Below are 27351 nucleotides of genomic sequence, written 5' to 3'. Positions count from 1 at the left end.
CCTGGGTCTCTGAGCGGGGAAAGGACAGAATTAATTGGGTGTCGTCAGCGTAGCAGTGGTAAGAAAAAACCATGCGGGCTAATGACTGATCCGAGCGAGTTTGTGTACAAGGAGAAGAGGAGGGGACCAAGAACAGAGCCCTGAGGGACCCCCGTAGTTAATTGACAAGGGTCGGACTCAGACCCTCTCCAAGTCACCCTGTAGGTACGATCTTTCAGGTATGAGGTGAGGAGGGAAAGTGCAGAGCCAGAAACTCCAAGTTTTTGGAGAGTGCGAAGGAGGATCTGCCGCTTTCGAACGGCAATGTCCGTGGCTGTCTCCTCCTGATTGGTGGAGTTGGCCCAATAGCCGTAGCTGTGACGTCACAGAAGTGTTCAAATCTGGATCAGTCTGTATCAGATCCGTTGCAGCCCATTTTTAAGAGATTTGGGTATAGAGGAAAATAGAGAGGGTTGTATTTTCTGACACTTGGTGAGTTCCCTGGAACACCGGGGACACATATTCATGTATACAAGACGTACAAGAGTGCATTTTGCATGATAGGTCCCCTTTAAATAGTGTGCCGAACTGTACGGAGCAAGTGAGTGATTCCTCTTCCTAAAGTGTGAAAGACTCCTGCAGGAAAGAGACACATCTAAACTATTGTGTCGTCGCTTCCTTCCTTTGCTTTCTATCCAAGCCATACGTTAAACAGACATTTCTAACGCGTTTCCTTCCATAAGATTTGTTTAATTTAAGATTTGTGATTTAATTTGATACTGTGTTTTGCGTTGACTCAAAATAAAATAATACACTTTTTACACATTCAACAAAGAAAACAGGCGTTTCCAATAGTCCAAACAAATCAAACAAAAGAGGTGAAACTCAAATAAAGTAATAAACAGCTTAGGTGCTCTCTCTCTCTCTCTCTCTCTTTCTTTCGGCTTCTGTAACTTTAGAGGTAACTTAACGGTTACATTTTTTGCCTTGAAGGCGTCAGGTTTCCCATCTCTGTCTCTTCCTGCGTCTTGGCCAATAGTCGCACTGGAACACACATGGATGAACACACACTGCGCATGCGTGAGTGGCAAATAACTCTCCTTGCCAGCAGGCGGCGGTAGTGTGTATTCGTCATTCAAAAGAGGCAACAACCGGAAGACAGACTGCATGATACACCGAGAGAAGAAGAACAGGCTGCGTGATATAAACATGGATGTATAAACAAACAACCAGTGGCGTTTTTATATGTATAAAAGTGGTGGGGCACAAAAAACGTAGATGTCTATATATAAGCTTCTGCAGTGAGGTTCATGGCTGCTGAGGCTCTGACTCTTCAGGTTTACAAACTATTATATTCTGACCTAAATCAAAATATAATATTATTTTCAAAAGCTTTTTTTGTCTGATGCTTCAATTAATTTTAAACAGACAGTTCAACAGAAGGATACCCAAAAAATGTAATTTTATCATTTAAATATGGAATTGTTCTCTCTTAGTAAGATCCCATTTTCAATCAAATTGCGGTCTTACCTTGACATGAAGATTAAATCCATTTGCCTATCCCTCTGGACAAAAATCTCTTACTTTTTTGTAAAAGTCCTCCTTATCTTCTTGTAGTTTCAAAAGTCTATCATAAATCTAATCTAATCGATAGATTTATGATTAGAAAATTATAAAAGTATGGTAGACATGTGGATATTATCCGGCTGAACAAAACGTGCATTTATCTAACAGGTTTGTTTCCCACAGATTTTATTTGGAGCTATTTTCTAAAATCCTATGGAGAAATCTTATTGCTCTTTTGTCGAGGGAAGCCATGCGCAGCTTACTTCCGGGTTTTAGGACGCCTCACTGCAGCTCTCTCGTCTCCTCTTCACACACCACACTTTTCGCGGCACACGTACTTCATTTCATTTCAAACCTTTATTTATACAGATAAATCCCATTGAGATCATTGATCTATTTTTCAAGGGAGACATTACATTACATTACATTACATTGCATTTAGCTGACGCTTTTATCCAAAGCGACTTACAATAAGTACATTCGACCAGGAAGACACAACCTTGAAGAAAACAGAATCATAAAGTACATCAGGTTTCATAGAGCCAAACATTTCAAGTGCTACTCAACTGGCTTTAGGTAAGCCAGTCCTTTATTAGTATAAAAGTGCTTCGTTAATAGTTCTAACGCTCGAAGTGGAGTCGAAAGAGATGAGTTTTCAGTTTGCGCCGGAAGATGTGCAAGCTATCTGCTGTCCTGATGTCAATGGGGAGCTCATTCCACCATTTTGGAGCCAGGACAGCAAACCCACGTGTTTTTGCCGATGGGAACTTGGGTCCCCCTCGCAGCGAGGGTGCAGCGAGCCGTTTGGCTGATGCAGAGCGGAGTGCACGCGCTGGGGTGTACGGTTTAACCATGTCCTGGATGTAGGAAGGGCCAGATCCATTCGCAGCATGGTAAGCAAGTACCAGTGGAGACCTGCTCAAGTAGTTCCACATGAAACATAAAAACATAAATAGAACAACAAAAGGACATCATACAGCATAATTGACAGAATTATCCACATAAACAGGTACCAATAGCTTCCGATTGACTAGCATCCAACCGAGCTTTAAAAACATTTAGTGGCACCAGATTGTTACTTACAGCCAATCAGCTGTGAATGATGTGAGATGACGTATGGTGGGGATGGCAGCTCTATGCCCCTATGGTCATTATTGTTTTGCCACACACAATAAATAGGAAAATACTCTGAGCATGCGCAGTGTAGTTTTTACAGTCACCATTGACTTAGACAGTGAGAGGGAGGGGCATGATCGGGTTTTGTCCCACATGGCTCTAAACAGCTCTATAGGCACACACTGTAAACACTAATTAGAAGAACACAGACTAAAACAGCAATGAGACGAATCAGATGATTAAACATGATCTTAAAATATATTTTTTCATTTATTTTTTGCATTTTTTTGTAATCATTATTTTTAATATTTTCTGCTGACACTAGGTGGGGCTGTGCCCCACCTGCCCCTAATGACCAGTCGCCACTGCAAACAACAAATACCGTGAGTTCCATTTTCACTCTCGTCCATCGAAAACCTGTTTAGTGCGGTACTGGCGGTATCAGCCCTTGGACTGTTGCTTGTGGAAGCAGATGGATGAAAATGAAAAATAATAGCGGTCTGTGTGTGCCTTCTTAATCGTTTGTTTGCGTACCTCGCTTCTCATGCACTGATTCCCTAAGCTGAACAGCCAATCAGAGTGATTTATTTTGCTGACAGCCTTTTGCCGACAGCCTCCCGATTCAACATGACGAATCGGGGGCGGAAGTTGTCTGCGCGGCCGAAAAGACACGACGGTGCGGGACACACCAATCTGAGTAGGGCGACAGGATGCTCATCGACAGCCAGACATCTACCGGCTTGGTGTGTCAGGGCCTTTACTTGACTACAGACGTCACGATTAGGTGGCCCTATTTATAAACAAAAATACTGGCTCTAACATATGGTGTATCTTTTGCGAAAGAGAACAAGAAAAAGGGGGGAAATATAAAAAATCTGCCAAAAATGAAATATAAAATTCTCACTTCTGTAATATTCCCCCAATAACCCTGTCTCAAGGATCCTTGTATGAACTACTACATTACATATTTGACCCATTGAGGAAAAAGGATGGAGGGGTATATATGCTATAGGGGGTTCTTTTATCTCATAGCAACACAAATAGGATGGATGTTTCCACACTACCTTCTCTACAAGAAATATAAATGCTTACCACTTTCTTTGATGGAAGCTAACTTTGGCCTTTCAGCTCGCAGGCACCTCACGTTCTGCAAAGCTGTACAAAATAAGTATAGGCGATGAGATAAATCACCAACTCCTCTCTTGTCTGCAGGTGCTATCGAGGCCCAAGAGTTCTGCTATAGGTACAACACCAGAGGACTATACTGGTCCTTCTGCAAGAGGACCGCCAACGACCAGTTCATCCCCTGCCAGAGAGAGTGAGTCTCACAGAAACATTAAAGCTCCCCTATTATTCTGTTCTTCATCAGTATATCACAGGTCTCAGATATACAGAGAGCCTGTCTCTGATTGGCTGAAACACCAAACAGATCATTGCAGCATCCCAGATTCCCCTCTGTTTCAGCCCTGTTTCCAAAGTGCTGATTCTCTGTCTGTTACATTAGTCCTGATGCTCTTCTAGGTCATCACACATCCTGTCATGAACACAGCTACAGTTGGGATACCGTTGTTATCATGTGACTCTCATGCTGGAGGAGGACGTTCAGTGTTTGTCTAACCGTTTCTGTCCCCTCTTTGTCTTCAGAGATATCTTCTGTGGGAAGCTGTTCTGTGAAGGCGGCAGCAGCAACCCCAACTACGGCCGGATGGTCAAAGTCGGGAACTGCAAGGCGGCATTTTTTGGAGATTTCACCAAAGACTACGGCCAGGTGGACACGGGGACCAGATGTGGGGAAGGAAAGGTAACATGCTCTTTAGACTCTTTCTACGCTGCTATGCTTTGTGTTGCACTAACGCACATTTCTAAAAGTCATTGAAGCGACTGTTATTGTTTTATATACTGATTGTTGTGATTTTGTTTGTCTTAATGTGTGCATATGTATAAATGTGTCTGTTGATAGTATATATATATATTTTATACATATTTTTATATATCTTTGTTTTTGTATTCCGGATTGTGGGAAACGGTATTTCGATCTCTCTCTCTGTGTGTTCACACAAACTGACAGATTGACAATAAAGTTGACTTTGACATCTAAAGAGTGGAGAGCTCGGGAGTGTCTTGCTTTGACTTTTCTAATTCTAATTTGGCGAGCAGTTTTCCCGCAAATCGTAAAAAACTGTTTTAACATTAGTTGTTGGGGAAATAATTCCCAAGGCCCATAACTTTGACCCAGTGTATCAGTTCTGACCTCACTGAGCGCAGGCACCGTAACCTGGCTGCTGCTCTCAGTGTCTCCCTGTTCCTGCCTGTTGGATCAGCTGATAGAGGTGTTATGGTTCTTTCTTGTTCTGCAGCATGTGGATGATTCTCTCTGAACCAGCTAAACACACGGGTCTGGGTCAGAGTTCTTCAGAGTTGATTGTGGCATCTCAACTCGTGGCTCATGACATGTCTTGTGCCATCAAAGCTCCAGCTCTCCTCGTGTCTCTCTGAGTCCTGACTCTCCATGGCTGCAGAAGTTTCCCCCACATTAGTGTGTTGCTGCTAAATGCTGAACACAGTGAATACAGCGCCAGTAAAGCCTGTAATAATTAGTCACTTCAAAAATAACTAATCAAGTTAAAAGGTGATCGACCCGCACTCTAACAGAGATTTAAGTCTCTGGGTTTTACTATTGCTAAACGTGATTAAAGGGAGTCGTTACATGAATCACTGGACAGCTTTCAGACCTGTTAGCTATAGTTTCTGCTTCCAACTTGACTTAAAGGTCCCCTATTACTCAAAGTCCACTTCTTCATGTCTCTTCTACATCAACATATGTCCCCTCTTCTTCATGTCTCTTCTACATCAACATGTGTCCCCTCTTCTTCATGTCTCTTCTACATCAACATGTGTCCCCTCTTCTTCATGTCTCTTCTACATCAACATGTGTCCCCTCTTCTTCATGTCTCTTCTACATCAACATGTGTCCCCTCTTCTCATGTCTCTTCTACATCAACATGTGTCTCCTCTTCTTCATGTCTCTTCTGCATCAACATGTGTCCCCTCTTCTTCATGTCTCTTCTACATCAACATGTGTCCCCTCTTCTTCATGTCTCTTCTACATCAACATGTGTCCCCTCTTCTTCATGTCTCTTCTACATCAACATATGTCCCCTCTTCTCCATGCCTCTTCTACATCAACATGTGTCCCCTCTTCTTCATGTCTCTTCTACATCAACATGTGTCCCCTCTTCTTCATGTCTCTTCTACATCAACATGTGTCTCCTCTTCTTCATGTCTCTTCTGCATCAACATGTGTCCCCTCTTCTTCATGTCTCTTCTACATCAACATGTGTCCCCTCTGAGACTCTGAAAGTCTCAGGAACAAAGACCCCCTCTCTGTCCTGATCCATCTCTCTAAAAACCTGAAGATTGAGCTCTTCATGCTCATGTTTTAATATTCAAATCTACAATCAAAGTCATATATGACCACTTTCTCTCCAGGTGTGCAGTCAGAACGAGTGCGTGGAGCTTCAGACGGCGTACAGAAACACAAACTGTTCAGCCAAATGCCAAGGACACGCTGTGAGTAACCACCAACACTGATCAGAGTGTTTGTTGTTGTTGTTTATGTTCACATACTGTGTACAGGAAGTAGAGGCATTCACCGTGACTTCACACGTTTGTTTGTAGACTCAATTTGGGGTTTTTGGTCGTCACCGTCTTGGCTTATTGGAACTAGAAGAGCCAAGTACAACATTTTACTGAAATATACATGTTCAGGCGACCGAACAGTAGAAACACAAGCGGTGAAAAAGTTCTATATTTGCAAGAAAAGACAAAAACGTAAATCAAACATAAGCCCCGCCCCTAAATTATACTCTACTTTATCGTCTATTTGACTCTAAATAAGACCATAATATACTTAATGAACATCATGCTGCATCAAAGAAAACTTTAAACTAGAGATTGAGAGCAAAAACTAATCAGGACAATGTTTATAAATGAAGTGAAATGTAAAGAGGCTTCTTCATAGGTCTTCTATTCAAACAGAGCAGTCGCCCCCTGCTGGCTGTTTCAGGGAGTGCAGGGTTAAGGCTTCGCTCTTTAGACCTGGAAGTTGCTGCTTTTAATGGAACAGAAAATAATGCATAAAATCTTTAAAGTGCTGAAAACCACTAAGAAATAAATCATAATAATAAACAATAAATAGAAGAAGATACCAAACAAGGTAAATCCAATCATTAGGTGTGATGACAGTGAAATAAGAATATAAACAAGTTGTTGTCTGTGATAAAATACAAAACAACAACAAGGAGAAAGACACACCATACACATTTCATTTAGCTTTGTCTCACCAAATGATCTGTATTTACTTTAGAGTGTAAGCAGGAAGAGACCGTGCTGCATTACATTAAATGAGATTTACACATTGGAGTGGATTTCTGAGTTTATCTGAAAACTAATGCTAAGAAAGTGAACTACATCAGGCTGAAGGCAAACACAAAAACCTGTTACATTTTATTTTTGGAAATGGAACAAATGTTAGTCATTGGCTGAAAGTGGCAGCTTCAACGATATTAAATGATTTGACTTATGGGTAAATGAAACGGTAATAAAGAGTGACATGTGTTAAACACGGCTGCTCCTTCAGAGTGCCATTAATAATAATTCTATTTAGAGGCGCCTTTCAAAGCGCCCAAGGACACCTTACCATTCATCACATGTCCTAAGGAAAGGTTTAAGGGAGCACGAGAGGAGCGTAGCAGGGAACTTGAAGCTCATTGAACAACTCGTGATACCAGCAGGGTGCATTGTGTGTCCTCAGGTGTGTAACCACAGGAGTGAGTGTCAGTGTGAGGCCGGCTGGATGCCTCCTGGCTGCTCCTCCGAAGAGGCCTCCGAGGGTCTCTCTACAGGTGAGGCTACTGCGGGACTTCTACATGACCAGTGTTGAATTTGTCTCTTCTTCATCAACATGTATCCCCTCTTCTTCATGTCTCTTCTTCATCAACATGTGTCCCCTCTTCTTCATGTCTCTTCTACATCAGCATGTGTCCCCTCTTCTTCATGTCTCTTCTACATCAACATGTGTCCCCTCTTCTTCATGTCTCTTCTACATCAACATGTGTCCCCTCTTCTTTCTTCATGTCCTCTTCTACATCAGCATGTGTCCCCTCTTCTTCATGTCTCTTCTACATCAAACATGTTGTCCCCTCTTCTTTCATGTCCTCTTCTTCATCAACATGTGTCCTTCCCCTCTTCTCCATGTCTCTTCTACATTCAACATGTGTCCCTCTCTTTTTTCTTCATGTGTCCTTCTCTGCATCAACATGTGTCCCCTCTTCTTCATGTCTCCCTACTCACAAATGTGGTCCCCTCTTCTTCATGTCTCTTCTACATCACACACACTGATGTCCCCTCTTACTTCATGTCTCTTCTACATTCACAGGTGTCCCTTCTTCTTGCTGTTCCTTCGACATCACAGGTGTCCCCTCTCTTCATCTTCATGTCTCTTCTTACATCAACATGTGATCCCCCTCTTTCTTCATGTCTCTTCCTTACATCAACATGTGTCCCCCTCTTCTTCATGTCCTCATTCTACATCAACATGTTGTCCCTCTTCTTCATGTCTCTTATACATCAACATGTGTCCCCTCTTCTTCAATGTCTCTTCTACATCAATAATGTGTCCCCTCTTCTTCATGTCTCTTCTACATCAACATGTGTCCCCTCTTCTTCATGTCTCTTCTACATCAACATGTGTCCCCTCTTCTTCATGTCTCTTCTACATCAACCTGTGTCCCCTCTTCTTCATGTCTCTTCTACATCAACAGTGTCCCCTCTTCTTCATGTCTCTTCTACATCAACATGTGTCCCCTCTTCTTCATGTCTCCTCTACATCAACATGTGTCCCCTCTTCTTCATGTCTCTTCTACATCAACATGTGTCCCCTCTTCTTCATGTCTCTCTACATCAACATGTGTCCCCTCTTCTCCATGTCTCTTCTACATCAACATGTGTCCCCTTTCTTCATGTCTCCCTACATCAACATGTGTCCCCTCTTCTTCATGTCTCTTCTACATCAAACATGTGTCCCCTCTTCTTCATGTCTCTTCTACATCAACATGTGTCCCCACTTCTTCATGTCTCTTCTACATCAACATGTGTCCCCTCTTCTTCATGTCTCTTCTACATCAACATGTGTCCCCTCTCTTCATGTCTCTTCTCCATGTCTCTTCTACATCAACATGTGTCCCCTCTTCTTCATGTCTCTTCTACATCAACATGTGTCCCCCTTCTTCATGTCTCTTCTACATCAACATGTGTCCCCTCTTCTTCATGTCTCTTCTACATCAACATGTGTCCCCTCTTCTTCATGTCTCTTCTTCATCAACATGTGTCCCCTCTTCTTCATGTCTCTTCTACATCAACATGTGTCCCCTCTTCTTCATGTCTCTTCTACATCAACATGTGTCCCCTCTTCTTCATGTCTCTTCTACATCAACATGTGTCCCCTCTTCTTCATGTCTCTTCTACATCAACATGTGTCCCCTCTTCTTCATGTCTCCTCTACATCAACATGTGTCCCCTCTTCTTCATGTCTCTTCTACATCAACATGTGTCCCCTCTTCTTCATGTCTCTTCTACATCAACATGTGTCCCCTCTTCTTCATGTCTCTTCTACATCAACATGTGTCCCCTCTTCTCCATGTCTCTTCTACATCAACATGTGTCCCCTCTTCTTCATGTCTCTTCTACATCAACATGTGTCCCCTCTTCTTCATGCTCTTCTACATCAACATGTGTCCCCTCTTCTTCATGTCTCTTCTACATCAACATGTGTCCCCTCTTCTTCATGTCTCTTCTACATCAACATGTGTCCCCTCTTCTCCTTGTCTCTTCTACATCAACATGTGTCCCCTCTTCTTCATGTCTCCTCTACATCAACATGTGTCCCCTCTTCTTCATGTCTCTTATCAACATGTGTCCCCTCTCTTCATGTCTCTCTACATCAACATGTTGTCCCCTCTTCTTCTTCATGTCTCTTCTACATCAACATGTGTCCCCTCTTCTTCATGTCTCTTCTACATCACCATGTGTCCCCTCTGTGGAAAGAGACTCTGAAAGTTTCAGGAACAAAGATTCTCTCTCTTTTTGATCCATTTCTATAAAAACCTGTCTGAAAATGAGCTGATCAGATTTCGGCCACTTTATGATGTCATAGCGATGTGTTGTCTTGTGTAACCATTAGCCAATCAGCAACCAAAGGTAACCCCCCCCCCCCTTATCACCTGAACCTCCTCTAGAGCTCCATTGAGTTCTTTGTAACCAAATGTCTCTCAGAGGGGCGTGGGGAGGGGCTCCTTGTTTTCATCTGAAGTCACAGACAGAGAAGCAGCTCTTTGGAAACAGGAATCTTCTCTTGTCTAATTCAATCTGCTTTCCCTTTCTGCAGGAGCCACGGTGGCCATCGCTCTGACGGTGATCTTAGTGGTGTTAGGTGTGATTGCTGGAGTGATCGGATTCATCTGTAAGAAACGACAAAGTCCCGTGTTGCCAACGTGAGTAAATAAACCGTATTTCAGATTGTAGTGAGGCCTTTATGCTGAAAGTCACCTTCACAATCTGTTGTTTCTAACAGTTCACACACGCAGAGGAAGCTGCCAGTGATGCTCAGTCAACAGACTATAGTGCAGGTAATGCTGGGAGACCCCCACCATGAAGATGGTTTTATGTTGGATGTGTTGCAGCAGCTTAAAACAACAACTCAATACATAAATAACAATATTTACATGTTAGGTTGTGAGGCCCAAACCCAAAGGAGCTCCACCGCCCCCCCCCTCCAGCCGGAAACAGACCCAAACCCCCGGGACAGAACTACAGCGCTGCTCGCCAGGTACTGAATATATACTTTTGCTGAATGATATAAAAACCATAATACATAATTACTGCTATAACATAACGCTGTTTTTGGTTGGGCAGGTTTCTAACTGGAATACATTGTATTGTTATAAAAGTCATGGCAAATAAGAAAAGAAAGAAAAGTAAGGGAAGCCAGTCTGACGAAATAAAAGTCAGAGTATAATATGTCAAAAATATTTACAAAATAGAGTTTCGGAAAAACAGTAACTGTATGTCAAAAATATTGTGTGTCGGAAAAATAGTATTGTTAGTATCTAAAATTGTTTTGTGTTGTTGTGTTTGTGTTTGTTTGTGTTTGTGTTGTGTTGTGTGTTTGTGTTGTTGTGTTTGTGTTGTTGTGTGTTTGTGTTTTTTGTGGTGTTGTGTTTGTTGTGTGTTTTGTGTTGTTGTGTGTTTGTGTTGTTGTGTGTTTGTGTTTTTGTGTGTTGTGTTGTTGTTGTGTGTTTGTGTTGTTGTGTTGTTTGTGTTGTTGTGTGCGTTGTGTTTGTGTTGTTGTGTTGTTGTGTGTTTTGTGTTGTTGTTGTGTGTTGTGTTTTGTGTGTTTGTGTTGTTGTGTTGTTTGTGTGTGTTGTGTGTGTTTGTGTTTGTGTGTTGTGTTGTGTGTTTGTGTGTCAGCTCCTCCTTCTCCTCCTCGCTCTGAACACAGAGGGGGGGGGGGTCAGCACCCCAACACAAACACACAACAACACAAACACACAAACAATACACACACACAAACAATACAAACACACCCCAACACAAACACACAACAACACAAACACACAAACAATACAAACACACAAACAATACAAACACACCCCAACACAAACACACAACAACACAAGCACACAACAACACAAGGTGATTGTATAGTACGTGGTAAAAAAAGACATGAGTATCTCCAAGAAAGTTATAGTATATTCTCTCTAAGAATAGTCATAGTATGATGAACATTTTTATAAAAGTCACTACAGTATATAGAATTTGGAAACCTTTATAATAGTGTGTGGCAGAGTGGCCTAGTGCGTTGGTGTTGGGATCAGGGGGTCACAGGTTCAAACCCCACTGCAGTCAGCATGTCGTTGTGTCTCTGAGACTCTTCACCCCAAAGTGCTCCTGTGGGGATCGTCCACAGTGTTGAGTATGTGAGTCTCTCTGGATAAAAGCGTCTAACAAGTGACATGTGATAATAGAGAATGTCCGCCCTCTTTAAGGAATGAATGTTTGTGTTTTTCCTGCAGGCTCTGAGGCCGGTCCCTCCTCCTAAAGTCTGAAGTGCCAGGTCCTGCAGAGACTCACCTTCAACCCAAAGAGTTTTTGTATTCAACTTGTCGTGCCTTTTCCTCTGCAGCGTGACGGAGATTCTGGACTTGAACTCGTCTCCTGAACGCCGTGCGCTGATGATTTGAGATTACAGGGAAGAACTGCACTTTGTTGTTAAACCACAGGGTGCAAACAGCCCTGAGCGTGAGCCATACCGTTGTATCTGTTGTTTTCACGATAACACTGAATGTTATTGTCAAACAGTTTCCAGCAATATTTTTTACAGTGTATTTTTAAACTGCTTTTTAATAATGGTCATGCTTTTCTGGTGCGATGTGTAAAACCACTAACAACCCAAATGAAATGCTGCATTCACACTGAAACATGCTACACATCAGCCTGCTTTGTTGAATCTCAATTGTTCAAAATTCTGAATAACGAGGGAAAGAAATGAGAGAAATGTCTTTTTTATATAAGATACAGAATCTCCGTCAGATTGTATGGATTTAAAGAACAGGATTAAGACAAACTCAACAAGATACGGTTATTTTCCAATTACATAATGTCCTTTTCAGCATTTGGTCTCAATTGTATATAAGTCTACGGAATATATATATATATATTTGTTATGTTTCTTAAAAAGGGAGCATTGATGTTTTGCATTACTAATAACATTTCTGTAAATAGTGACCATGAGCATTATGGTGCGTTCGCTTCGGACATGATGCGATGTTTGTGCGCGTGGTGATTACATGTAAAGAAGCGGATAGACTAATTGATACGTATTGATATATCTTATAAGATCAGCGCCACAGTATTGCCCTCATGCTATATTTGATCTAGAAAAACCCCTGAATACTAATACTAGTCTTCTGGCATTAGTCACTCCTGACGTTTGAATTTGGTTTCAAATACAAAAATGGTGGTATTTGACACCAAGAGGATTTATTTTAAGTGAGTGAAAGTGATTACCTCATCTTGGGATTTTGAGTGGCTGACTGACTTTTTCTAAAGAGTAACGTCAACGTTTGCTAATGACAGTCCTTGTATAGTCCAATATCTGTAACAAACTAAATGCTGTTTCTTATCCTCGTTACAAAGACTAACGCAGGCGATGATGATGATGATGATGAGGATGGTAGAAATCCTGTGACTGAATATTTTGTCTATGATGTTTTGAAACGCTTAATGTAAATTAATAATGGCAATAAACTGTATTTTGTACAAAAGTGTTGTGTGTGTATAAGACAGAGTAAATGCTAAAGCTGCAACAACACATCTGTCTCAACAAGTCCTCCAAAAAACGATCAAATAGGGTGATTGTTCAACAGCTGATTACGACCTATAGTCACGTTTTAAACTGCTAAACTTTCAAACGTGACTATAGGTCGTAATAAGCTGTTGAACAATGAACCTATTTGGTCTTTGTTTGGAGGACAGGCTGGTGTGTTCATTGTCATGTCCAGCAGGTGGAGCTCTAACATAATAAACGGATGGTCTGATGTTCTCTTTTCACATTTGCTCCTCATGATTTTGAAAGCATTTTGAATATAAAACATGTATATATCAAATATATTGCATAATGATGCCTAAATGACCAGCCACACTGTACATTCCACTACAGTAGGTTTTAATCATAGCCTTAGTTTGTATATATAATTATTATTCTTGTGACTGTGGCTTATCAGAGAATGTGTGAATCACTAGTTTGTTTATTTAAAATCACCTTTGTAAAAAATGAGATGGAAAAAGTTAGATTCCATATTTAATTAATGCGCAACATTTTATTGTAATATACATTTTGTAATTGTTATCTTATATTTAAAATATTCAACATAAAGCCCAATAAACATAGGCTTACATATCGACATGTGTTCAACAGCTTTAAGCTTCAAGGATGTTGTAGTTAACCACTAATGGTAAAGAAGACACTAAATCAAACTATTACATACTACACAATTACACTTCCGCTATTTCTAACTGTCCTCGAGCAGACCCGTTTTTTTACTTTCCCTTTCGCAGCAGAGCCGAAGCAAGACTTCATGCAGGTCAGTCACCTTAGACAACATGACATCAACAAGTAAGTAAAATAGGTCAAATGACTACAGCAGGATTGTAAATGTAGTCGATAGAACAATATAATGTTAATAATAATGTAGTTGTACCGTATACAATATGTAGACTACTGGAACAGCGTGTTAGTGTGCAACTGAAGTTATGACCAGTCATCTTTACGGGAGAGTACATGTATCTATGTGGGAACAATGTAGATTTAGGTCTACTGTAATCATGTGATAAAGTTCTGCAGCAGCGTGTACTCAGTGTGTTAACTTATGAAAGTTATGACCAGTTACCTCTACGGGCTTTCTGAAGCAGAAACAGCCGACACCCATCAGAAAACATGTTCTGTGTTTCAGTCTGAACCGAGAGGGGCTCGTGTTTCCACTCGTTGTCTCTGAAAGTGCAGAGGCGCCATTTCAGATATCAGGGAACGAGCAGGCGGACATGTTTATTTATTTATTTATTCATTTGTTTAACAGGGACAGTGCACATTAATGACAGGGTTGCCAACTCTCACGCATCTGGCGTGTGACACACGCTTTCACTCTCAATCTCACGCTCTCACGCTGCCCAAACTATTCTCACGCCAAAAAACAAGAATACCGAAGACTAGAAACGGTTTTGAAAACTGTTGTGACGTAGTGATCGTCTTCTCAATAGAACATCTTTGATAATGTCTTCTGGCCAATCAGAATCAAGATAACTGCGTGGTGTTGTTGCAGGAAGTCCCGACGGAGATTAATTTTGCTGTAGTACATCTCTATACGTCGATACAACATTACGTGTTGATAGGAATCAACACGTAATGAAATAAGACCCCACGGTTTGATGATTGATAGGTGTGTGGGCTGTCTTTCATTTTGACACACAGAACACTGGGGGCTATCCACCCTTATCCACAAAGTAAAGTAATTCACAGCCTCTTCCCTGTTCTCTCTGTGAGGAGCAGCAGGTTCAGCTTTCATAACAAAGTAACAAACTAAAATGGCATTCATTTTTTTAAATATGTGGTGTAGTAATAGATGTATTTATTTTTCTTCTCAAGAGAGTACCAGAATGTGTATTTTATGTTAGTATTTCAAAAAATCTCCTGGGGGAGAATCCCCCCAGACCCCCCTTCAGGGGTTGTGTTTTCAGCATGTCAACTCTTTCACCTGTGGGGAAATTGCAGGATTGGCTCCAGGTCGCCCTTTTTATTTACTACAAGACAAATGTGCCTTTTTATTTCATACAGTTCAATTTGGATTGAGACAGGGAAATAATCTAAACCTCACGCGTGGCGTTTCACTGTCAAGGGGGCGATATAGCGTGTATGTAATTACATTTCAAATACTGACATGAGCCCCACCACTGTATGGGTTAGCCCTACCATAGATTACTCAACACAAATACTCTCTCGCAACTGCCGACCCGTATTGCGCATGCGCAGATCTAAGATCCAGTAGAAATGATAAAAAAGTAAAAGTCTGCTGCTTATTGTTCTACTAGGCCAACATAGAGAGTGTTAATTAATATGTTTGGCAGTTTGGAGTAAGTCTGTAGATTTGTGTGTGTGTGTTTCATGTATAGACCTCTCACGATAATTCATTTTGTTGGATACATTTTCCCGGAAATTATTGCGATAAACGATAATATTGTCGGCACTTACACTTTACATTTTACATAGGCTATCTTTTATTTGTAAACATGCAAAGGCTTTTCTGTCAGATGCACAACAATGGCTACAGCCAGGTTCAAATCTAAAGTCCCTCCAACAGTGCAATATAGGCTACAAGATATTTGAAGTATACTTACAAAGACATAAGAATAATAAATAATAAGGAAGGTTAGCGGTGCAAAAAAAAAGATGCAAGTGACACAATGGTGCAAGTACAGTTCTGGAATAATTAAATCATGTACTGTACATGTGAAATATAATACACAGTGGAACAACTATTTAAAAAGATACTGTACATTGGAATAAAACAGTGATATAAAGATAATAGTAATCATATTATTAATAAGCAGTCTTTATGTTATAAAATGATATATAACAGCTTCGGAGATGTTTCCTTTGTCTGTCAGCTCGATGTCAGGTGACCATTTCCTTTTTAAATTGTGTTTTTGAGATTGTATTTTTCAAACATCTGTTAGTGCAGTTCATCACCTGTTTAGAACTGGTGTTGCTGCCATGGCAACACTACAGCGGTGTGTGTCAATGTGGTTTATGGGGATCAGTGTAAGTTTTACTGTGAGTTATACTGGCGGAAAGTATTCAATGTTTATACAATTGGAATTGTATTTTGTGATGTTATCAGTGATGTTATATAAGTGCTTGTAGTTTTTAATTGACTTAGTTGTATTGTTAATAAGCTGTGTCCACCTGACAGAGGGAGCACACACTGAAAAACAGGCTGTTGGATTCACATGATTTTAATGTCTACTTAAAACTATTCAATTATGTTAAATTCACACAATTATTATATTTCGAGGAAACATTACATTTGTATGTTCATTTGAATATTTCCTTACCCTATGTTGAATCGACATTACTTTTCAATGTTCATTTTAGGCTTTGAATATGGTCAGTCATTTGTACCTGTTAAAGCAACATAAATGTGTTGTTTAAACTACATGCTATAGTGTTCTGTTTAATCGACCTAGCCTGCTCAAGGTATTCTTACACTATTAAGGTAAACACAACCTGCATATTGTTGTGGAGAAACCTCTGAAGTTGGGCCGGATGTCTTTGAGATCTCAACAACACTATGTTAACACTTATTTAACCTAAATAGTCAAAAGAGTTCCATTAGAATAAAGTTTGCTGAAGATTCAACAAAGTTCAGTGTTTTGACCATGCTATCTTCATCCTAAACTAATTAACAAATACATTAAAAATAAAACCATTTTTTGTATTAAAATGTGAAATGCGTTGCATATCAAAGCAAGGAAGCTTAAAGGAAACTATTCTCCTGAAGCCAAATGGCAAAAGATGCTTATTTTATAACCATTATATTTCACAGTGAAGAATGAACTAAAACGGCCAAATACTAGCAGAATAAAATACATGTTCTTCCAAATCCATTATTTAGATAGGAATGTGCTAATATGAAAGGGCACTTTAGTACAAGAAAACAATGGCATTGCTTTTAAAGATAAATAAAAGTATAATAATGGCCTGGTGCCTCACCTCATTTGCAGTAAGGAATGTATAAAACACAAACCACCCCCACATTTTAATATAGGGGGAAAACTGACATGTTGTAGCAGCTCAATTAGTTGAAATCTTGAAGTTAAATCTGACATCGCACTTTGATGCAGTTGGTAATTTTGGGAACACATGACCCAAGGAAAAACACACTTCTGAAACATGCAAATAAATACAGCAAAAAGCAGGAACAGAAGAAGTGCAAGAAAGTTGCATCGGTGAAAGTCCAGTAAAAATGCTGCTTTAAAAGCCCTCTATCTTTTCAGTGTAGTCTAGCTATTAAACAAAAACAGGGCTGTTCATGATTATGGCTATATACTATGTGGTGTTTCAATAAATATATATTTTAAAGCCCAAAAAAAAATCAAAGGTCAACAATTATTATATTCACCACAAACTCTCACCTGGGGCCTCATGTATAACGCCGTGCGTAGGATTCACGTGGGAAGGTTGCTTACGTAGTAGAAATCCTAAAAATAGGTACAGAAATGTTCCGACATTTTCCGATTCACCAAACATTGCGTACCGGCGAGGAAAGTGCGTACAGCACTTCCTACGCCGGTTTCCCTTTATAAATCACAACCGACTCTAAATGCGGTGCAGCTTTTGCGGGCTTCACGTAACGCCCATATTTGCCTATAAATAGTCAAAGAAACGCCCATTCATTCATTCTGACTGACTGCATGGAGAAGATCGCAGGAAATGACGACAGAACAGCTCAAAAAGACATCTCACACCGTGTCAGATTCTGGTTATTTTGGGGAGGTGGAGATAAATCATATTGTTTGGTGGATGCCGTTTGAACCAGAGTAGCAGCATGGAGGTCGGATCGTCACCAGAATAAATAAATATGTGGTCCGAAAAAGGTTCATGACAAAAACAATACACATAGCCTTCCTCAGGCAGTGTGTTTGTACCGGGGACAGGAGACCCCCCCTTGATGAGAGACTGTAAGAAATGATCAGTCATGACGACTGGATCTGAATTATGTTTTTGTATTCGGTGGTTTGTGTTCCAGCTGTCGATCAGCAACTATATATCCATAATCCACCAGTTAAAGGAAATACAACTAATGTGTTGTGTTATATTAGCTGTACAATTGACCACATCTGGTGTTCTTAGTTTCCATACCTCCTGTGTTTTACGAGCGACTTATCAAGTCTTAGCAAACGGCATAAAACATGATTAAACATGGTAGTATATAAAACCATGCTCGTACAACCTATAGAAATGCAAAACCGCATCATTTATGAGAAAACATTTCATAACATTAACACAACATATTGGAGGTGGTTTTAAATAACATATCCGTATTTATTTATTTCTCCAGGTGATGTGTTTGTGTGCACTGAGGAGTCTCAAACAGGCGTTTGTTTCATCATTTTAAGATTGGCTTTAATCAACATGAATTCTTCATATCTGATAAATGAGAGGTAACGTTTTATTTATGGTATTATTTCCACATATTTCTCTCCATTCTTCCTTCTGCCAACGGTGTCACAGTTTCTCGTCTCTCTCGTTGTTGTGCTTAGTGCGTACGCATGGGTTAGAGTTTGCGTGGAGGACCGCACGTTTTCCCGTCAAGTTAGTATTTTATAAATCGCAAACATTGCGTAGAAACTGGCGTACGCCATTTTTTGAGCGTATATCCCTTTATAAAGGAGGCCCCAGATCTGCTGGGTCCTCATTGAGGTTCACATCACGTGTGGGGACTCACCTACCTTATGGGGACATAATGGAGGTCCACAAGAGGGGAATCGTTCATTTTAGGGTGAAGACTTGGTTAGGGTTAGGGTAAGTCTCCAGGAAATGCATGTAAGTCAATGTAATGTCCCCTGAAGGTGTGTGTGTGTGTGTGTGTGTGTGTGTGTGTGTGTGTGTGTGTGTGTGTGTGTGTGTGGTCTAGCATTACTATACTTGTGGGGACCTAAATCTGTTTACATAGTCACGTGTGGGGACTGGCTTCCCTTATGGGGACAAATTGGAGGTCCCCATAAGGGGAATCATTAATTTTAGGGTGAAGTCTTGGTTAGGGTTAGGATTAGGGTTAGGGTAAGGTTTAGGCATGTATTGGTTAGGGTTAAGGTTAGGATAAGTCTCCAGGAAATGCATGTAAGTCAATGTAATGTCCCCTGAAGTGATGTATACATGGTATGTATGTGTGTGTGTGTGTGTGTGTGAGGTCTAGCATTACTATACTTGTGGGGACCTAAATCTGTTTACATAGTCACGTGTGGGGACTGGCTTCCCTTATGGGGACAAATTGGAGGTCCCCATAAGGGGAATCATTAATTTTAGGGTGAAGTCTTGGTTAGGGTTAGGATTAGGGTTAGGATTAGGGTTAGGGTTAGGGTTAGGGTAAGGTTTAGGCATGTATTGGTTAGGGTTAAGGTTAGGATAAGTCTCCAGGAAATGCATGTAAGTCAATGTAATGTCCCCTGAAGTGATGTATACATGGTATGTGTGTGTGTGTGTGTGTGTGTGTGTGTGTGTGTGTGTGTGTGTGTGTGTGTGTGTGTGTGTGTGTGTGTGTGTGTGTGTGTGTGTGTGTGTGTGTGTGTGTGTGTGTGTGTGTGTGTGTGTGTGTGTGTGTGTGTGTGTGTGTGTTATTTAGTATCAGGCCAAAGAGCAGAGCTACAGTCAGTTCTGAAATGAGCCAGTTTTCTTTGTTTTCACATTTTGGAGTGAGTGAGTCAGATTATTTAAAGTGTAATTCTTCCTCCTTTAGCTTCTCATCCTCAGGAAAGCTGTTCTCAGAAGAGCACAGTATGGCGACTGCAAAATCAGGTGAGTCCAGTCAGATATGTCTACTCTGGATTCAAGACTGTCTCTGACCATGAATATAAATTAGAGGTGTCACTCCAAAAATAAATTCTGTAATTTAAATACAAATAAACATTATGTAATAAAGGAATGCATCACAGCTACTTAGCTGGTTCAAGGGTAAATGGACTGTACTTAATGTACAGCGCTTTATCAGGCATTTAGGACCCTTCAAAGCGCTTTATCTACAAGTCTTCACCCATTCACACCTAATTCATCCAGAGCAGTGCCACTTTCTCTGGGAAACTAACACATGCCACCGGGAGCTACTCAGGGTTAAGTATCTTGCCCCGATCTGTTGACATCTTGACTGCACAGGCTGGGATCTAACCCACAACCTTCTTGTTCAGTATTTTGAAGGTAAAATAAGATTTTATTAACTAAACTCCTTAGCAGATTCATAGAGAGGCTGAAAACAGCTATTCTAAGAAGGCAGTTTGAGAAGAATAAAGCATTTTTTGAACATTACAGCATGTTAAAATATTCTAGTAGTCTCAAGAATATCTAAATAAACTTGAAAAGGTGTAAATATGTGACCTAAAGAAATGCATCGCAGCTGCTTGGCTGTCCTAGGTTCACTTTCTGGATTTCTTCTTTTTTTGTTGATGTTGTGTTCTGGTAGGTCTGGGTGTCTGTTTCTTATCTTGTTCAAGATTGTAGACCACTGTAATGTCTATTTCAATTACATGTAATAAATAATCAAATGCTGTCTCTTTCCAATAACAGAACATCCACATCCTCTAAAGCGCCGGAGCAGCCTTCAGTGGCTGCCACCTAACAGTGAGTAAAACTGAGCTGTGTTACTCTGCTTTAAGAACACCTGAGTGTTCAGTATTTTGTAGGTAAAACCTGCTGTTAGTAACCCTTAGGTTAAACAGCAAAGAAACTATACATGAATACATGGAAGTCTGCATATGGTCACCATTTCTAATTCTTTGTTTCTCACAGTGTCTGAGCTGAGGGTTGTTCTGCTGGGGAACAGCTGGCGTGAGAAGAGTTCAGTGGGGAACTTCATACTGGGAGCGACTGAGTTAAACACTGAGGAAGAACCAGACCGCTGTCAGAGAGTCAGTGGAGAGCTGGAGGGGAAAAGAGTAGTTGTGATCAACACCCCAGATCTGCTGCACGCCAACATCTCTGAACACAAACTGACAGAACATCTGGAAGACTGTGTGAGGCTCTCTGATCCTGGACCTCATGTGTTCCTGCTGGTTCTACAGCCTGAAGACTTCACTGAGGAACACAAACGGAGACTCTGCAGAGTCCTGGAACTCTTCAGTGATCAGTCCTTTGATCATTCACTGATGCTGATATCACCATGCAGAGAGGACGGTTCAGGTTTAATGGAACAACACATGGAACAACCCCCATTACAAGACATGATCAGAAAATGTAGATACAGATACTTGAAGTGGAAGAACCTTCAACTTCCAGAGCTGTTAACACGTTTGGGTCAAACTGCAAAAGAGAACTATGGAGAGCCTGTGAGCTGTGAAGTGTTTGAGGACGCCACATCTGCTTTACCTGGTGATCATCAAAGTCAAAAACCAAAGGAAATACGGCATACCTTCACCGAAGCTGTTATAGCTGCTGGTATGTGAAGGACAATGAAAAGTTGTTGATTTAAATCAGACGTGATATAATTTGAATATTAAGCTGCAAATTAATGATGTTCCCGTTCACAGGGCTGCGTGCGGTCACTTCACCATTCCAACGGTCAAACCCTGTGACTGACAGTAAGTAAATTCGTCCCAGTGCTATTTATGTATTTGTAGCATCCTTTCTGCAGTATTAACAAATCCCACAACAGCAAAGATGCACTAAACAGAAACACACATTTAAACCAATCAAATGGTTGTGTCGCTACTTTGACATCATCTATAGTTGATAGTTATAGTGATATAATCAAATCATCATATTTTGCTGAGGAAATCAATAAGTATATTTATTTTTCTAGCCCTGAAGGGAAAATAAACACTAAGATTCAATTAAATAATCCACAATGAATACGAGTAAACTACTGTTTCCTGCAGTGGGTATACTGAGTTTTTGTAAAACCCGTTTTCATAAATTGGCTGCAACGGCTAAACCAGAACTCTGGCTCATCCAGGAAATGAATGGAGATATCTTCATTTAAGTGAAGTGTATTTTAATTATGTTAATGAGTTCATGTAATTTAATTATTCTATCTGTGTTACAGCATCTGCATTCAGAATTGTGCTATTGGGAAAAAGTGGAGAGAAAAAGCGAAGAATCTGTAACTTTATAACCGAGGGCAAAGGTGGGACAACCCATGGAGAGTGGAAAGGAAAACAATTTACAGTTCTGAAAACTGCAGACATGTTCAGTCTTCGTGAAGAGAGCATGAGAAGAGAGGTGAAGAGCTGTGTGAGTCTTTGTCCTCCTGGACCCAATGTCCTTCTGCTGTTAGTGAATCCTTCTGATTTCACTGAAGAGAACAGACAAACATTGAAGTTCATCCTGAGTCTGTTTGGTCCAGAAGCTTTTAAACACTCAATGGTCATCATGACACACAAAGAGAATCAAAGAGAAGAGAAGTCCCACATCGTGAATCAGCTGCTTGAAGACTGTGGAGGAAGACTCTACAACATGTTTGAACACGGCCGTGATTCATTGATGGAGAAGATTGAGAAGATAGTTCATGGAAACAAAGGAACGTTCCTCACCTTCACTGAAGACATCAAACCAGCTTTGAATCTGGTTCTGTATGGGAGGAGAGGAGCAGGGAAGACTTCAGCAGCCAAGGTCATTTTAGGTCAGACAGAGTTTCCTTCAGTCTCCAACTCCTCAGAGTGTGTTAAACATCAGGGAGAGGTGTGTGGACGCCGGGTTGCCCTGGTGGAGCTGCCTGCTTTGTGTGGAAAACCTCAGCAGGAAGTGATGGAGGAATCATTCAGGTGTGTCTCCCTCTGTGATCCTGAGGGCGTCCATGCCTTCATCATGGTCCTACCTGTGGGTCCCCTCACTGATCAAGACAAGGGAGAGTTAGAGATCATCCAGAACACATTCAGCTCTCGAGTCAACGACTTCACCTTGATTCTGTTCACTGTGGAGTCAGATCCTACAGCTCCAGCTGTTGTTAACTTTCTAAAGGAGAACACGGACATCCAGGAGCTCCGTCAGAGATGTGGAGGAAGATATGTTGTTCTCAACATCAAGGAACAGCAACAGATCCCAGAGCTGTTGGATGCTGTGGAAGAGACCACAGTCGGAGGATCCAGGTGCTTCACAAAGGACATGTTCACCAAGGCTCAGATGGAGAAGGTTGTAGAGGTGGATAACACTAACCGAAGACTTAAAGCTGAACTGCAGGATGTTAAAAAGAAAAGTCAGGAGGGAGATGTTGAAGAAAGTCAGACCAGAGAGTGTCTCAGGATGGTGCTGATTGGGAGGACTGGCAATGGAAAAAGTGCAACTGGAAACAATGTATTGGGAAAAGAACATTTTACATCGATTTCAAGCTCAGAGTCAGTGACCAAGTTTTGCAAAAAGGAAACAGGAGAGATTGATGGACGACCTGTCGCTGTGGTGGACACCCCCGGTCTGTTTGACACGACACTGTCCAATGATGATGTTCAACAGGAGCTTGTGAAATGCATCAGCATGATGTCTCCTGGACCTCATGTGTTCTTGCTGGTGCTGACGATCGGCCGAATTACACAAGAGGAAAAAGACACAGTGGAACTGATCAAGAAATGTTTTGGCAAGAAATCTGGAGATTTCATCATCATCATATTCACCAGAGGAGACGATCTGGAGGACGAAACGATTGAGAGTTTCATAGAACGGTCCGGTGACTTTTTGAAAAAACTGATAAATGACTGTGGAGGGAGATACCAGGTCTTCAATAACAAAGATCAGACAAACCGCATGCAAGTCAGAGAGCTGATGGAGAAGACCAACAAAATGCTGAAGGACAATGGCGGCAGCTGCTTCACCTCAGAGATGTTCCAAGAGGCCGAGGCGGCCATACAGAAGGAAGTGGAGAAGATCCTGAAGGAGAAGGAAGAAGAAATGCAGAGAGAGAGGGAGGAGCTGCAAAGAAAACACGAGGAGGAAATGGAAGAAGTGAAGAGAAGAATGAAACAGGAGAGAGATGACATTGAGCAGAAGAGAGCCAAACAACTTCAAGAGATGGACGAAAAAATGCACAAGGAACGAGAGGAGAGAAGGAGGGAAGAGGAACTGAGAAAGAAAGAGGACATGGAGAAGAAAAGGCAGGATGACATTACAAAAAAGGAATGGGAGGAAAAACTTGAAGGAGAGTTGGAGGACAAAAAAGAAGAGATGAGAAATCAAAAAGAAGACTGGGAGAAGGAGAGAGAAGAATGGTGGAATAAACAACGTCAAGAAAATAAAAAGAGACGACAAGAGGAGCAAACAAGAATTCAGAAGCTGCAAGAAGAATACGATCAGGAAAGAGAGAAACATGAACAGAAAAGAAAAGAAGAAGATCTAAAGAGAAGTGAACAGAAGGAGAAGGAGAGACAGGAATTACAGGGAAAATATGAGAAAGAAAAGGAGGAGATGAAGAAGAAATATGAAGAGGAGGCCAGAAAACAAGCGGAAGAATTCAACGAGTTCAAACTGGAATACTCCAAGGACTTTGCCGCCTTGGCGGAGAAGCACATGAAGCAAATAGAGGACCTGAAGAAAGATCATGAAGGACAAATGCAACAGTCCAAACTGCTACAAGATCTTTCCAAACACAAAGAAACACAGACAAAAGAGAGTCTTGCAAAAAATATTACAGAAATGAAGAAAAAACATGATAAAGAAATAGAAGAACTAAAAAAAAAATGGTGTCGCATCCTCTGATCTGATGAAAAACTTGAAGGAGAGTTAGAGCAGAGTAAAGAAGAGATGAGAAAGCAGAAAGAAGACTGGGAGAAGGAGAGAGAAGAATGGTGGAACAAACAACGTCAAGAAAATAAAAAGAGACGACAAGAGGAGCAAACAAGAATTCAGAAGCTGCAAGAAGAATACGATCAGGAAAGAGAGAAACATGAACAGCAAAGAAAAGAAGAAGATCTAAAGAGAAGTGAACAGAAGGAGAAGGAGAGACAGGAATTACAGGGAAAATATGAGAAAGAAAAGGAGGAGATGAAGAAGAAATATGAAGAGGAGGCCAGAAAACAAGCTGAAGAATTCAACGAGTTCAAACTGGAATACGACAAGGACTCTGCCGCCTTGGTGGAGAAGCACATGAAACAAATAGAGGACCTGAAGAAAGATCATGAAGGACAAATGCAACAGTCCAAACACAAAGAAACACAGACAAAAGAGAGTCTAGAAAAATATATTAAAGAAATGGAGGAAAAACATGAAAAAGAACTAGTACTAAACAAAAAACTAGTACTAAACAAAAAATACGACGACAAATTGTGTGTCATCCTCTGATCTTCCCACTGACTCATGATCATCATGAAACCAGATGGAACATCATGTCAACTTAATTCAACAGCAGGTTTCTGGATGATTCTTCTCAACAGGGTCCAATCAGGAGACTAAGAAATACAACACCAATTGTGACATTTTCACCTTATTTAAATGACGATGGCACAGTTTTCCAAACAGTTGTAGTTTGTTTGAAGCCCCGAAAATGTTTTTACTGATTGCAAATGTTAGCTTTAAAAATTACTTTTGACTTTGATTATCTGTTGTAATATTCTTCTGGACACTGTATGTGAGCACTCAATAAGGTTTGTTGTATTTTGCATTATAAACATAAACAATTGTGCAAGTTAGAGAAGTCATCTGTATTGAGTTTGTGTCCAAACTCATTTTATCCCTGTGTAAAAAGCACTGCCTTTTAGCTGCAATATTCGTCACAGTAATGTTCACACCGGACGCGATGCGGTTTTGAAGCGGTTGACGCAAAGGCCGCGGCGCGATTGAGACGATTGAAGGAGGCCGCGACAACCGCTCGAGTTACATTTTTTCAACTCGAGCGTCAAATTTGCTTGACGCGTTCTCGCGGTAGCCAATCCGTGGTGAGGACCTCAGCCTGCCGTCACTGACGTTGAAACAGAAAACCAAAACATCAGCTCTTAGCACACAGAGCTCACAGCTCCTCATATCTGTTCAGAAACTGGACGAAAGTTAAACAAGTACAAACCACTGTCTGTGTCATGGAGAATACAGTCGCTGGTTTATTTATGTCTGTAGGACGTTGTTGTGAGTGTGGACGGTCGGAGCATATACTGCGTTAGCTTAGCCTGATCAATCCGATCTCCATTTAGAAAACACGCATTTTAAAAAGGTTGTTCGCCTGCCGTCTGTCTGCAGACTTGTCAAAGCATTCATTCATGGTTTTTACTAACCGGTATCAGTATGTTGTTACTTCGGCATCATTTAGAAACGTGTATTACAATTAAATCACGGTTAAATATGTTCATTTTGTTGTAGTTGGTATCTCCCATAGTATTTACATGGAGATAACTTGTTTGAATGATGCGACTAAACACAGCTGACAGCCGCGGTGAAACTCGAGCGATTAGAGAATATTTGCATCGCGTCCGATGTGAACGCAGCATTAGTGTGTTCATGTTTCTGAAGTTCATTGACTTGTGTTAATTAAATGAATCGCTAATTACAAACTGTCTAATTCTTAATAACCCACATATCAAAATATCAGTTTTAAGCTTTGAGTGGTTTGTGCCATCTTTTGTTTTCTTTAGAAATATATCTTCCAATATTCAGAGCACGTGCTGCCACTAGAGGGCGCCCTGTCTGTGAGCAGCTTGTTCTTAATGTGTTGGGATTCCTGTTCAATGATCTGCAGCCTGATGCCGTTTGTCACTGCAGTGAGAGTTAGCATATGCTTCCTGTTCCTGTCATTATCATAACTATCAGCCATTTTCGTTTTACAATGTGTTTTGCCTCATTGTTGCTTTAATAAATATATAATTCAAATGTCATAGTTTACATGTTATTTCCTTGCAAATATCTATATATTTAGACTTATTTTTATATTGGATAATATTTAGTTACAATGTAAAGCTTTGGATCAAAGCACATACACTTCCTCAGCTGATGGAGGTTTCCCAGTAATGCATCAATAACTTTAATCATATAATATAATTCTGAAATGGGTCATTGTGCTTTCTGGAGTACTTTAAGTAACTTTTGTTCTTAAGTAGGATTTTCATTCAAGGGATTTTACCTGACTGAGTATTTTACCATGCGCTATTACTACTTACCACTTCTAGATATAGCAGTGACTAATACAACATGAACCTAACAGTGGTGACGATTAGAAGAATATATTATGTATGCTACATAATATAATTGGCATGTACTAATGTTCTATTCTGATACTGATTAGAATAGAACTTGGTTTATTGGTTTAAGTTATTTACATAGAGGAATTTACTTTGGTGTATTGGTGCAGAACAATGAACATTAGAAGAGGGAGTAACATAAATGCCAAGTACTACAAAAGT

General features: G+C 40.6%; 3 protein-coding genes across 4 annotated transcripts; all 3 read left to right on the top strand.

The window, feature by feature from the left end:
• Window positions 1-565: 565 nt before the first annotated feature.
• On the top strand, window positions 566-13329 carry LOC117549135 (zinc metalloproteinase-disintegrin-like brevilysin H2a; the record flags this gene model as incomplete). Its single annotated transcript, XM_034220762.1, is given in 9 exon segments — window positions 566-580; window positions 3874-3979; window positions 4306-4462; window positions 6151-6231; window positions 7475-7565; window positions 10106-10211; window positions 10292-10346; window positions 10450-10546; window positions 11793-13329. Coding segments are annotated over 9 exon segments (734 nt in total), but the record flags the coding sequence as incomplete, so codon positions are not given.
• Window positions 13330-13816: 487 nt separating this feature from the next.
• LOC117549136 (GTPase IMAP family member 8-like) lies at window positions 13817-24883 on the top strand. Of its 2 annotated transcripts, none has more exons than XM_034220763.1 (6): window positions 13817-13894; window positions 19791-19849; window positions 20612-20665; window positions 20834-21478; window positions 21571-21621; window positions 22086-24883. In XM_034220763.1, exons 1-6 carry the CDS (start codon window positions 13857-13859, stop codon window positions 24722-24724), a joined length of 3486 nt encoding a protein of 1161 aa, XP_034076654.1. In that variant the 5' UTR covers window positions 13817-13856; the 3' UTR covers window positions 24725-24883. The 2 variants fall into 2 exon arrangements, with proteins under 2 accessions (XP_034076654.1, XP_034076655.1); XM_034220764.1 differs by having other exon boundaries at window positions 13819-13862.
• Window positions 24700-26824, top strand: LOC117549137 (vicilin-like seed storage protein At2g18540). Its single transcript, XM_034220766.1, has one exon. The coding sequence runs from the start codon at window positions 24770-24772 to the stop codon at window positions 25304-25306; it is 537 nt and encodes a 178-aa protein (XP_034076657.1). The 5' UTR covers window positions 24700-24769; the 3' UTR covers window positions 25307-26824.
• Window positions 26825-27351: the final 527 nt, after the last annotated feature.

This window comes from Gymnodraco acuticeps, unplaced genomic scaffold (genome assembly GCF_902827175.1).
Source record: "Gymnodraco acuticeps unplaced genomic scaffold, fGymAcu1.1, whole genome shotgun sequence".
Lineage (NCBI taxonomy): Eukaryota > Metazoa > Chordata > Actinopteri > Perciformes > Bathydraconidae > Gymnodraco > Gymnodraco acuticeps.
This window is presented reverse-complemented; position numbering and strand designations above follow the sequence as displayed.